The sequence below is a fragment of the Panthera pardus genome, unplaced genomic scaffold (genome assembly GCF_024362965.1).
Source record: "Panthera pardus isolate Hobbes unplaced genomic scaffold, ASM2436296v1 HiC_scaffold_27, whole genome shotgun sequence".
NCBI lineage: Eukaryota > Metazoa > Chordata > Mammalia > Carnivora > Felidae > Panthera > Panthera pardus.
The window spans coordinates 46,524,344-46,537,267 of NW_026526843.1; the positions used below are offsets into that span (position 1 = coordinate 46,524,344).

The window sequence follows — 12,924 nt, forward strand, 5'->3', positions numbered from 1 at the left end:
GAGCTCTGTGCTGATAGCATGGAGCCTGCTTGGGATTCTCTCTCTCTTCTCTCTCTGCCCCTCCCCCTGCTCTTGCTCTCTGTCTCTCAAAAAATAAATAAACATTAAAAGAAAAACTATTTTTACCCCATAGTTTGCCATTGCATGTGTTCTTCATTCCCTTTTGCAGGACCACATTTGTATCTGGATTATTTTTCTTCTGCCCAAAAGACTTTAACAATATTTATAGTGCAGGTCTACTGGCAATTAATTCTTTCAACATTTTCATGTTTGAAAAAAATATTTATTTCACCTATGCTTTTGGGTGATATTTCACTGTGTTTGGAATTCTAGGTAGACAGGTTTTTTGTTTTTTGTTTTTTGTTTTTTACTTTCAGTATTTTAGAGATGTTCCACTGTCTTCTCATTTCATTGTTTCCAGTGATAAATCTCCTTTCATCATTGTCTTATTTCTTTGTGTGTAACATGTACCCCCGGCCCTAGCTGCTTTGAGATATTCTCATTATCTCTGGTTTAAAAAAAATTGACTGCAGTGTGCCATGTCGTGTGTTTTTCTTTATATTTCTTTTGCATAAAGTTTATTGAGTTTCTTGGATCTGTGAGTTTATAGTGTTCATCAAATTTAGAAAAATTTTGGCCAGTATTCCTTCAAATATTTTTTGTGTTCCCATTTCCTTTGGTTACTCCAATTACATGTACATAGCCAGCTTAAAGTTGTTCTACAGTTCATTAATGCTCTCTTTTTATAAAATTATTTTTTCTTACTGTTTCATTTGGATAGTTTCTGTTGCAATGTATTCAAGCTCTCTAATCTTTTCTACTACAATGTGTAATTTGATGTTAATCCCATCTTGGGTATTTTTCATCTTAGACATTGTAGTTTTTGTCTCTAGGTTTGATTTTGGTATTTTTAAATATCTTTCATATCTTTATTTAACTTTTTAAAATTGGAATACAGTTATAATGACTGTTTTACTGATTTTTTTGTTAATTCTAGCCTTTCTGTCAGTTCTTGGTCAGTTTTTGATTGTTTTATCTCCTCATCATGGACAGTATTTTCCTGCTTTTCTGCGTGCCCGTTAATTTTTTTTTTTATTGAAGTATAGTTGACACACAATGTTATATTAATTTCAGGTGTACACCATAATGATTTGATAACTCTATATGTTATTCTATGTTGAGCTCACCTCAAGTATAGGTACCATCTGTCACCATACAACACTATTAAAATGCCTCTGCTGAACCTTTCATCCTTGTGACTTATTCATTCCATAACTGGAAGCCTCTGCTTCCCATTCCCCTTCACCCATTTACCCCTTCTTCCACTCCATTCCCCTCTGGCAACCAGGCAACCACCAGTTTGTTCTCTGTATTTATGATTCTTTTTCTGTTTTTTTTTTTTTTATTTGTTGTTTGTTCATTATTTTTTTTTTTTAGATTCCACATTTAAATGAAATCATATGGTATTTACCTTTCCCTGTCTGACTTGTTTTACTAGCCTGATACCCTCTAGGTTCATCCATGTTGTTGCAAATCATGCCTGTTAGTTTTTTATTGGGTACCAGATATTGGGAATTTTACTTTGCTGGGTACTGCATTTTTTTATATTATTATAAATATGCTTGAACTGTGTTCTGGGATGCACTTGAGTTACTTGGAAACAGATTGATCCTTTCAGGCTACTTTGTTGAGATATGTTAGGCAGGACCACAGCAGCACACAGTATAGGGCTAATTAGTTCCCAGTATGGAAGCAAGACCCTTCTGAGTACTTTGTCCCATGCCCTGCGAATCATGAAGTTTTCCAGTTTGGCTGGTGAACAGGCACTACTCCTGGCCCTGTGTGGTTGACAGACACTGTTGTTTGAATCCTTTCAGTTGGTTCTGTCCTTGGCCCAGGTAATTTCCTCACAGGCATGCCATGCACTGATCAGTGCTGTGCTGAATACTCAGGAAGACCCTTGATAACTCTCCAAAGATCTGTCTGTGTGTGGCTCTCTCAGTACTCTGTCCTATGAACTTTTGCCACGTGGGTTTTCCCAGACTCAGCTCTGTCACCTCAGCTCAAGCAGTTCACCAGTTTCTGCCTATATTCCTCTTCCCTGCACCATAGTCTGGAAATTGTCTCAAGACCATAAACCTGGAAAAAATCGGAGGTCTTTTTTTTTTTTTTCAATATATGAAATTTATTGTCAAATTGGTTTCCATACAACACCCAGTGCTCATCCCAAAAGGTGCCCTCCTCAATACCCATCACCACCCCCCCATCAACCCTCAGTTTGTTCTCAGTTTTTAACAGTCTCTTATGCTTTGGCTCTCTCCCACTCTAACCTCTTTTTTTTTTTTTTCCCTTCCCCTCCACCATGGGTTTCTGTTAAGTTTCTCAGGATCCACATAAGAGTGAAACCATATGGTATCTGTCTTTCTCTGTATGGCTTATTTCACTTAGCATAACACTCTCCATTCCATCCATGTTGCTACAAAGGGCCATATTTCGTTCTTTCTCATTGCCCTGTAGTACTCCATTGTGTATATAAACCACAATTTCTTTATCCATTCCTCAGTTGATGGACATTTAGGCTCTTTCCATAATTTGGCTATTGTTGAGAGTGCTGCTATAAACATTGGGGTACAAGTGCCCCTATGCATCAGTACTCCTGTATCCCTTGGGTCAATTCCTAGCAGTGCTATTGCTGGGTCATAGGGTAGGTCTATTTTTAATTTTCTGGAGGTCTTGCCCTATTTGTTTATTTTCTTTCAGGGACCACAGTTCTTCACTGCCTGAAGCCACCACTGTTTCACGTATTTTATCCATTTAGGGTGGTGGCTTATTTTAGGCAAGGTGGAAATCCACTTTTCGTTACTCTGTTTTAGCTAGAATTAGAAGTCCACTGACTTTCTCAAGTTACAAATTTCATTACCAAGTATAATTTGTAGCCCAGTTTCAATTAACCTTTCAAAAATGTAGACACCATCACATTTCTTGTCATAGCCTTATCAGTTCTGATTATATTCAAAAGTATACAGTAGCAGGGTAAATCTTCTCACATCACTAGTTTCTGTGTAAAACCGAGTATCATTTGCTTAACAATAGCAGTTTCTATCCTTTGAAAGACTCTGATTCACTTTTTTTGTGTTTAGTGAAGTATAAATTTTACCAAAATTGCCCATTTTCCCTGGCCCAAAGAGCAAAATTCTCTTGTATCACTTTAGTGGGACATAATTGATATTCCAATAGGATTTATATGCAAAACCGTCAATAATTACTACTTGTAGGTTTAGAGGAATACTTTAATACCAATTCAGTCTTTTTGCCCTTGAGCATGGGTCACTTTTTCTGAGATTCTTCTGTAACCTTTAATATTATTAGCATAGTTTCTCACTTTTAAAAACAATGCTTGAAACTTTAAATGGTGTATAGATGCACTTTAACTCACTGTATTCTTTAAAAGAAAGTACGTGTCCTTTTTCAAGGACATTCAGGTAAGTCTTAAAGCATGAATACACATATAAACCTGACAAAATAAAAATAGCTAACATTTAGCATTCTTTGTGTTCACATTACTTCAAGCACTTTACATATTTTAGAAACTCATTTAATCTTTATAACAAATCCAAAAAGGTAGGTAAAGTTATTATCTTCATTTTACAAATGAGAACATTGAGGCCCTGAGAGGTTTAGTAACTTGCCTAGGGTCACACAACTAATAAATGGTGAAGTTGGGATTCAAATTCAGGCAGTCTGGCTCCAGAGCCCATGCTCTTAACCATGACACCATACTACTTCAGGAAAACAAATCCACTTTTGTCTCAGCTCTATTACTGCTCTTCAATTTCTGTGAGTTAAGTTTAAACATATAAATATAGATTTATTTCTGGGTGAAGACATTCAGTAAACATTTATTGACCTTATACTGTGTATCAGACAGTGTGCTAAATATGTTCCTTGGAGTATGAAGTCCAGATACAGTGTCTGCCCTCAAGGAGGTTATATATGGTAGAAGTTTCTAGTTTGAACATGCCCTATATATTTAGGAGATGGGGAGGTACCAAGGTGTCCAACAAATGAAACACAGCAAAATCTGTTTATTTGCTGCCCAGTCCAGGGACATTATGTGATGTTTTTTCTAATTCACATCAGTTTCCATTTGGGGAACACCAACAATGATTTTTAATATACATACTATTCTTATAAGGATTTCTATATTTTTGATAATCTTTTTATATTTTGGGCCCTTGTACAAGGTCATATAACTAATAAATAGCAAAGCTAGAATTTGAACCCAAGTCTGTCTTACACCACTATATTCATTATTCCATGATTCCTATCAGTTTGGCCCAGTTTTTCATTTTTATAACTGGTATTCAGAATTTAAAATAACTTGAGAGATCTCTCCCCACCCTTCTTGAAAACTAGCTGTTAATGTTCACTTATTAATTAATGTTATCTCCTAATCTATAGGTTTAGGGTATAAATTATATATATCCATTTGGATATATAATCAAGAAAGGTATGTTAACCTTTCATTTTCATAGATTTTTCAGTTCCTTCTTGCTTTTGTGTTTGCATTAAAATATTATCTTGAATTTTGAGCACTAAATTGTACATAATTTTCTGAATAAACAAACCATCTTTTCTAAAATAACTTCTTGTGTGTATGAGGTCCCACAAGGATGCTATATTAAAATATTTAATCTGAGTCTTGACACCCCACGACTAACATAGAACAATTGTCCATCAGAGCTTGGGTTCAGACACTCATGTTATCTGAGCTATGGTTTTCTCAGTGGACAATCCTTGCTCTTTTGGCTTCACATCTGTGGCTGAATTTCAGTGAACAGCTTTAATAAGTTTTTTGGGCTTTGGTTTCTCCACTAAACCCTAATATTCATCAGTTGGGAGAATATGAAAGGTCACAGATTTCCTAACTTCAAATCTGTCTGGTTTCATTTGTGCTTCCATTATTTTTCTGAGTTATGTTTTTCAAAATGTGTTATATCATTTACCATAAAACTTTGCATATGAAAGCATTATTTTTATTCCATATTTTCCTTTTTGAATTTCTAGAATATATTCTATGATATGGGAGTGGTAGTGGTGGTAAAGCAGGCAGCAGATTTCTTCTTTAAGATATTAATGATAGATTTAGTACAATTATAATTTTTCTTTGACCTATAAGTTATTTAGAAATGTCTTTAAATTTCTAAAATGTTTTAGGATTAAAAATGATCTTTTGTTCTTAACTTCATATTTAATTTTCTTGAGGTCAGAGAGCATGATCTGTAGGAGAATGATTTTTCTGAAATTTACTGAGACTTGTATTATAACCTAGTACATGATTATTTTGGGAGGTAAATGGTCCACATGCGCTTGAAAAGAATGTGATTTTCCAATTGGATATAGATTTCTACATATGTCCACCAAATCAAGCTTATATTGTTGTTCAACTTGTCTATATATTTACTAATTTTTTATCTCCTTGTGATAATAACTGCAAAGAGGTTATATTGATGTCCCATTTTGATGCTTGATTTTTCAATTTCTCTCTAGCGTACTTAATCTTCCTTTATATATTTAGAAGTGTTTTTATGAGCGCATACAGGTTTATTTACTCTATGTACTAATTTTCTTTATTATTATAATGCTTTTATTGTCTTAAAGTTTTATTGTATAGGTGTTAATATAGCTGCCACAACTTTCTTTGGATTGGCATTTACCTGGTATATCTTTTTCCACCTTTTTTTATTTTCAATCTTTCCTCATCTTTGTTTTAGATGTGTCCCTTGTAAAATGGCACATAGCTGGATTTTTAAAAATTTTATACAATCTGTTAACCTCTGCATTTTAACGGGTGAGTTTTGCTCATATATGTTTTTTATGTTTATTGATATATTGGAGTTTGTTTTTAACCATCTTCTTTTTTCTATTTGTCTCATTTTTTTCCTATGCTTTCCTTTTTCTCCTTGCCTCAGAAATTTTTTATTATCCTGTTTTCTTCTTCACACTACTGATTGTGCAAGATTGCATCTCAAGTGAACTGGCTGGCAACAGGGTTAGTGTTTGAAATAGCAACCCATGGTCCAAAGAGGGGTTGGGGTGGGATATGACTTTTCTGAAAGGAGTCAGATTGGCAAGTAATGGGAGAGGAGGTGGGGAGCTGAGGAAATCATGAGTGGTGTATTCTTTACAAGTGTGAAATAAAGATGTCTGGTGGGAACTGGAAGAAAGGGAAATGGGAGTGTGAGATCAATGAAGGCTTAAAAATAGAACCTGAAAAGACTAGGAAAAGGAACTGGACTAAGGGCAAGTAAAAAGACGTATGAGTGACAGTAAGGGTCCAGCTGAGGTTGGAGACTGAGAATTATGTAGGACTTGGGTATAGGAGCATACAAGGCAAGACTATATTATTGGTACAGGTTTGGGATTTTGATGGGCAGATGCAACAGAGGGATGAAGGTATATGCATATGGAAGATACTGGTGAGAGTAGTTCAAATGTTGAGCCATCTGGAGACCAGAATGGGTTGGAAAGGAAAATAAGTAGGAATCAAGTAGACCAAGAGAAAATGGGACATAGGCTCAAGAGACTGTGGTCTTAATTAGGTTGAAGAATAGGTATAGTGAGAGTGTGCTATGGTCAGAAAATGGGGATTCCTGAATTTAAGATTTTAGAAGAAGGCAATTCTGGTTGTTCAAGTCCATGAGAGCAAAAAACAAGAGATATACAGTATTAGCAGTTCCATTTTCTTATGGTGCTATCTTTATTTCCTCAAGGATTTTCTTACTTCCCTGGATTTTGATGTTACTTGGTCTCATTATTGTGCCAATGTGCCTATCTCATCACAGAACTCTGCTGCCACTCCACAAATCTGACATCATTCTCATTTCCAATGTGCCAGTAGTGCCATCTATAGTCTTTAACTGCCAGGCAATTGGTGATATCTATTTTATCCATGAGCTGCTGATATTTTGGCCAGTGCTTCACTCATAATCACCCATATGAGAATCCATTTGTACAATGCTTTTAATTGCTCTGTTCAATATTTTATAATTGTTTTGGCCATGATCCTGCCTGGACAGGGCCAGTAGAGCACTAGCTCTAGAATCAGATTGCCTGGGCTTGAATCCCAGCAACTTCAATTGCTTTTTGTTTATTAATGGGCAAGTTAACCCAGCCTTTCCTGGGTCCTCATCTATAAAATGGGGATAACAATAGTACTTCATTCTTGGGGTTGTTGTGAGGATTAAATTAGTTAATATATAAAGTACTTGTTGCCTGGCATATAGTAAATTCTCAATAAATGGAACTGGTGGGATGATGATAGTGATGATGATCAACAATAGTGGCACCATATGCAGCACTATGTGCCAAATATTGTGTTAGGTGGTGGGCCAGATACATAGAAGAATATTGAAAAAGTCTTTGTTCTCACAGAGTGTATATATTCTCCATGGGTATAAGAACTAAGAATTCTTGGGGCGCCTGGGTATCTCAGTTGGTTAAGTGTCTGACTCTTGGTTTCCACTCAGGTCATCATCTCACGGTCAGTGGGATCAGGCCCTGCATCAGGCTCTGCGATGACAATGCAGAGACTGCTTGAGATCCTATCTCCTTCTCTTTCTGCCCCTCCCCTGCTCACACTCTGTCTCTCTCTCCAAATAAATAAATAAATAAATAAATAAATAAATAAACATTAAAAAAAGAACTAATCATTCTTCCTCAAGATTATCTAAGAAAGGGTCTATGAAGGAAGCTTAGTATCTTATAGTTCAGTAAAGACCAGGAAATAGCCAAGTCAAGAAACTGTTGAGGTTTCAGGAACCTTGTAACTGTGCTGTGTTGTTTATACTCTCAATTGTCCTGTAGGTAATTAGTAAAACAAAACAAAAGAGTGAAAAAGGGCTCGTGGTCTAGTTTCAAGGGGAGCAGAGAATGTAAATATGGGCCTCACTTCCTTTCTCACTGGGTCTACCCTGAGCTCTTTGACTCCCGTGACTACCAAGTGTATACTTTCAGATACAGTCTCTCTTCCTGAGGACCAGCCCTGTGCCTCCAACAATTTTCTGGGTCTAATTACCTGGATGTCCTGTATATAGTACAAACACAATTATGACTAAAATGAAACTTCTTGCCTTACTTCCATACCTGTTTCTTCTCTTATAGCTCTTATCACAGTTAAGATTATCACTAATCTACCAGTTGATAAACCCAGACATGCAAGGTGGGCATCTTTGACTTTGTCTTCCTTCTTCATCCTCTTAGTTACTCCATTCTGTCAGTTCTTCTTTGCAAATTTTATTCTCTGTTCTTTGTCTTGCTGCCCTAGTTTACACCTGCCCTGTAGCAGATTCATCAAGTATGTGTACTCCAAACATGTGTTCCAAATATTGTGATTAATTAACACACATTATTTCATTTTCTTGAGAACTTTTTGCGATATGTCATTTTTGTACATGAGAAACCAGAAGGTGACGGAAATAAAATGGCTTGCCAAGTTGGTTAGAGGCACACTTAGTAAACTGAAATTGTCTTTTGTCTGGACTATTACAATAATCCTGTCTCTTTTGAATTTTCTTTTTTGGTATTTAAAAGTAAGACACTTTTATGTAAAAAAATCATAACCATACAAAGCAAAAATTAAATGTTGCCCCTCCCAATTGTAGTCCCCAAGAAAAACCAATGATCATGGTTTTTGTTCCAGACCTTTTTTCTCTACATATACAAATGTATGGATAAATACTTTATCAAAGGTGTCATTCAGTCAACTACCTTTTTTTCCACTCCAAGATGCATCTTCATACAGATCTACCACATTTTTTAAATGGTTGCATAATATGTGGTTATATGGAAGTATTATTTTGTTTAAAGAACTATTTTGTTTTGCTCTTACAAATATTGCAGTAACATTCTTGTGTATATACCCTTGTATGCACATCTATATGGGTATTTCCATCAGGTACATTCTTAGAAGTGATATTGCTTGGCTAAGGAATGTACATATTTTACAATGTGTTATGTACTTCCAAATTGAACTTCAATTTGTCCTTTGAATCAGTCTTTCATACTATAGCTAGAGTGATCTCTGCAAGATGAATTTGATCACGTGATTTCTCAACATCAAAAACAAAGCAACAATAAAGATGTTTGATGGATTGCTATTGTCTGTGTAATAAATTTAAAAATTCTTAATTTTTAAGAGTGAGAGTTATAAAATTTAGCCCCCCCATCTTTGCTACCATTTCCCCCCACCAACAAAAATTTACTGTTTTATAATGAAAAATACACCTCTCTGTAAAACCTACCATGTATACAAATCTTTCTCTTCTCTCTCTATGCAAGATAGAATTAGTTATTTTCTTCTTTAGTTTCCCATAGCATTGAATTTATTATCCCTCTCATAGCACTTAGTACATTGTGCTGTTTTTATGTGTATCTGTCTCCCCTACTAGTCTGTGGACTTCTTAAGGACAGGAATTGTGTCTAACTCATCTCTATATACCTAGCACTTTGCACAATGCCTGTCAGAGTGGGTGCTTAACAAATGTGCGAAGACATTCTTGAGGTAGTGACAGCAATAAGAACTTTGGGAGATAGAATAGCTTATGGAAGTTTTGTAGTGTAGCATGAAGCTGAGTCCTGAGAACATGGAAGCTGGTCAGGAAAGGAGAAATGGCTTCAACTGGCAGGAGTCCCCATGTGGTTTTCTCCTCTACTACAGAGACCATCTGTCTGATTATTTGGATTAATACACTTGGGATGTGAGAACATTTAAAGTATTGAAAATTGGATGATTGAGGATCCACTTGGTAGAGGGGGAGTTTGACTCAGGTGTTCTGTGCTTATTCCAGACTAAGTGGCTTATGCTGAAAGACTCAACCCTTTTTCTTCAAAAATCAAAGCCTCTTCATTTTCAGGGCAGGATTCAGGTGGAAGTAGGAATAGTAAATAGGTCAGCTACACTTCAACGTTGTGTTTTTATCCTGACTTGAGGGGAAAGTAGCCTATTAAAAGGCCCTAGGGCTGTGGTCTACTCTGGAGTAAATTATCTGTGTGAAATTAGTTCTTATCTTATTTCAGGCAACTCTGGTAACTCTGCTGGTCTGATTGCTTTGAAGAAAGAAGAGTAGAAGAAAAAATAGAATAAATCATGTCAGAGATACTTGACCTTTCTTTTTTGTCTGAGGTGGAGAGGGATTTGATCCTCAGTGTTCTACAACGAGATGAGGAGCTCCGGAAAGCAGATGAGAAAAGGATTAGGTAAGAGTTCCAGAAAAAAGCATGAGTTCCCAGACCTTTGACCAGTTTTGTCTGAACCTCTCCTTACACCTCCCATGTGACTTTCAGAGGAACATGTGTGAGGTTTACAATTCCTCACCGGGTCAGGTGGGGCTCAGAAGTTGTTGCTTTCACAGAACCAAATAGTCTTACTGTCTCTGCCCCTCAACATCTCTCCATCCAACCTGTGCAGATGGCAAATGTGCTTGTGCTTCTGTTTGGGGTCTTGGCAGGCGACTGAAGAATGAGTTACTGGAGATAAAAAGGAAAGGGGCCAAGAGGGGAAGCCAGCACTATAGTGATCGGACCTGTGCTCGGTGCCAGGAAAGCCTTGGCCGTTTCACTCCCAAGACCAACACTTGTCGGGGCTGTAATCATCTGGTGTGTCGGGACTGTAGAATCCAGGAAAGCAATGGTACCTGGAGGTGCAAGGTGTGCGCCAAGGAAATGTGAGTATCACCTATGGAGAGAGGAAATGAGGCCCCTGCTGTGGTGAGAATTTCCCTCCTTGGCCTTTGTTAGCTGAATGATGAGGGCCATTTTTTTTTAAATTCATCTGTCATTTTCTTCTATGCCTTCCCAGAGAGCTGAAGAAGGCAACTGGTGACTGGTTTTATGACCAGAAAGTGAATCGCTTTGCTTACCACACAGGCAGTGAGATAATTAGGATGTCCCTGCACCGTAAACCCTCAGGTACTGATCTTCCTGGAATTTTTTTTTTTTTTTTTTTGAGGTGCTTAACTTCAGTGATAGATCCTCTGGTGTGGAATCCTATTATGTTCTTACTGGTGGTAGTTTCACTTCATGGGCTCTGGGGGCGGGGGTGTAATATAAAGATAATATTGCCATCCTGTCTGCAAGTGTAATGTATTCCCCTTCCCCTCTCATCACCACCACCCTGCCATGCTTTTGTTTGTCTCGAAGTGAATAAAAGAGAGACAGTGGGACAGTCCCTTCTTCATCAGTCACAGATGGATGACATCTGGCCAGGAAGAAAGATCATTCAGGAGCAACAGAAGGAGCCCAGGTAAGAACTAGCAATCACTTTCAGAAATGCTATACATCCTTTTAATTCTATCATTTTTAACTTTCTTCTATTTAGAAAATAATAGTTGCTTATTACAGGAAAATTTGGAAAGTACAGAAAAGAATAAATAAGGAGGGAAAAAAAATCCTAATCCCACTACCCACATGTAAACATTAACATTTTCTCATATTTACTCTGTTCTTTTAAGAACAATTTAAAGATGAATAAAAATGACACATACTTATTATTAAAAATTTAACTAGTATAGGAAATAATAAAGAAAGCAACAAATCGCCCAAATTCCTACTACCACAGTATTCACATGTAAAAATTATTTCCAATACCTTTTGTGCATATATATAGATAGAAGGATGGGTGGGTAGATAGACTGAAAAATCTGCATTATATTGGATCATAATATTTACATTAAAAGCATGCTATTTAATTTTACTTGAATTTAACAGAATAAAACACTGAAATAAAATTGAAGAATTGCTAATCTTCAAGTGTTTCTTTACCATAAAAGATATTAGTCATTAACATCCCACTAAGTTTAAGAAAAAAATATAAAAACCATTGAGCAATCATTTTTTTCCTAGTATCTTTTTGGCAACAGCCTTATTGAAATACAATTCACATAACCATACAATTCACCCATTTATAGTGTATAATGCAGTGGTTTCTAATATGTTCACAGAATTGTGAAACCATCACCTCAATTGATTTTAGAACTTTTCATCACCTTAATAAGAAACCCTGTACTCTTTAGTTGTCACTTCCCCAACTTCCTTTTCCTTCCCCATCCCTCAGCAATCACTGATCTCCTTTCTATCTCTATATTTGCCTATTGTGGACATTTCATTTCAATGGAATCAAAGACTATGTGGTCCTTTGTCTTCTCTCACTTAACATAATGTTTTCAGGCTTCATCTATGTTATAGCGTGTAGCAGGACTTCATTTCTTTTCATTGCCAAACAGTATTCTATTATATGTATATGCCATATTTATCCATTCATCTGTAGATGGGCATTTGGGTTGTTTTCACTTTTTGGCTATTATGAGTAATGCGGCTGTGAACTTTCACTATGATTTTTTGTATGAACATACATTTACATTTTTCTTAGGTAGATACCTAGCAGTGGAGTGCTTGGCCAGTCATTTAGTCATTTAAAAAATCTACCTGTTTCAATAATATCAGTGGACTGTCTGCTATGAAAGAGGAGGAAATTAGCTTTCTTACACTTCCTACCAATGCTTTCCCCTACTTCCTTTTTTTATTACTCAAATTACTTTTACTTTGTTAGCACTTATAACATTTACATCCTGCTGTGCAACCATAAACCATCTGCTTGTTTTTAATTTTTTTAATGTTTATTTATTTTTGAGAGAGAGAGCGCACACGTGCCCACAGGAGCCCACACGAGCAAGTGGGGGAGGGGCAGAGAGAGAGAAAGATACAGAATCAGAAGCAGGCTCCAGGCTCTGAGCTATCACCACAGAGCCTGATGCGGGGCTTGAACCCACAAACCGTGAGATCGTGACCTGAGCCAAAGTCAGATGCTTAACGAACTGAGCCACCCAGGCACCCCTGAACTAAATCTTTCTTCTGTTTTCTTAGCCA

General features: G+C 36.6%; 1 protein-coding gene across 10 annotated transcripts in view; it reads left to right on the forward strand.

Moving 5' to 3' along the window:
• SYTL4 (synaptotagmin like 4) overlaps positions 1-12,924 on the forward strand; it is a 215,233-nt gene that overhangs the window by 182,186 nt on the left and 20,123 nt on the right. For 7 of the 10 annotated variants that reach the window (XM_053891417.1, XM_053891412.1, XM_053891416.1 and 4 more), the window contains 6 exons: positions 5,775-5,851; positions 5,973-6,052; positions 10,078-10,257; positions 10,509-10,724; positions 10,859-10,968; positions 11,200-11,302. In XM_053891417.1, coding sequence (XP_053747392.1) covers positions 10,148-10,257; positions 10,509-10,724; positions 10,859-10,968; positions 11,200-11,302 — 539 coding nt within the window. In that variant the 5' untranslated portion in view covers positions 5,775-5,851; positions 5,973-6,052; positions 10,078-10,147. The remainder of the gene's footprint in view (positions 1-5,774; positions 5,852-5,972; positions 6,053-10,077; positions 10,258-10,508; positions 10,725-10,858; positions 10,969-11,199; positions 11,303-12,924) is intronic. The other 3 variants (XM_053891414.1, XM_019436039.2, XM_019436040.2) reach the window with 2 other exon arrangements.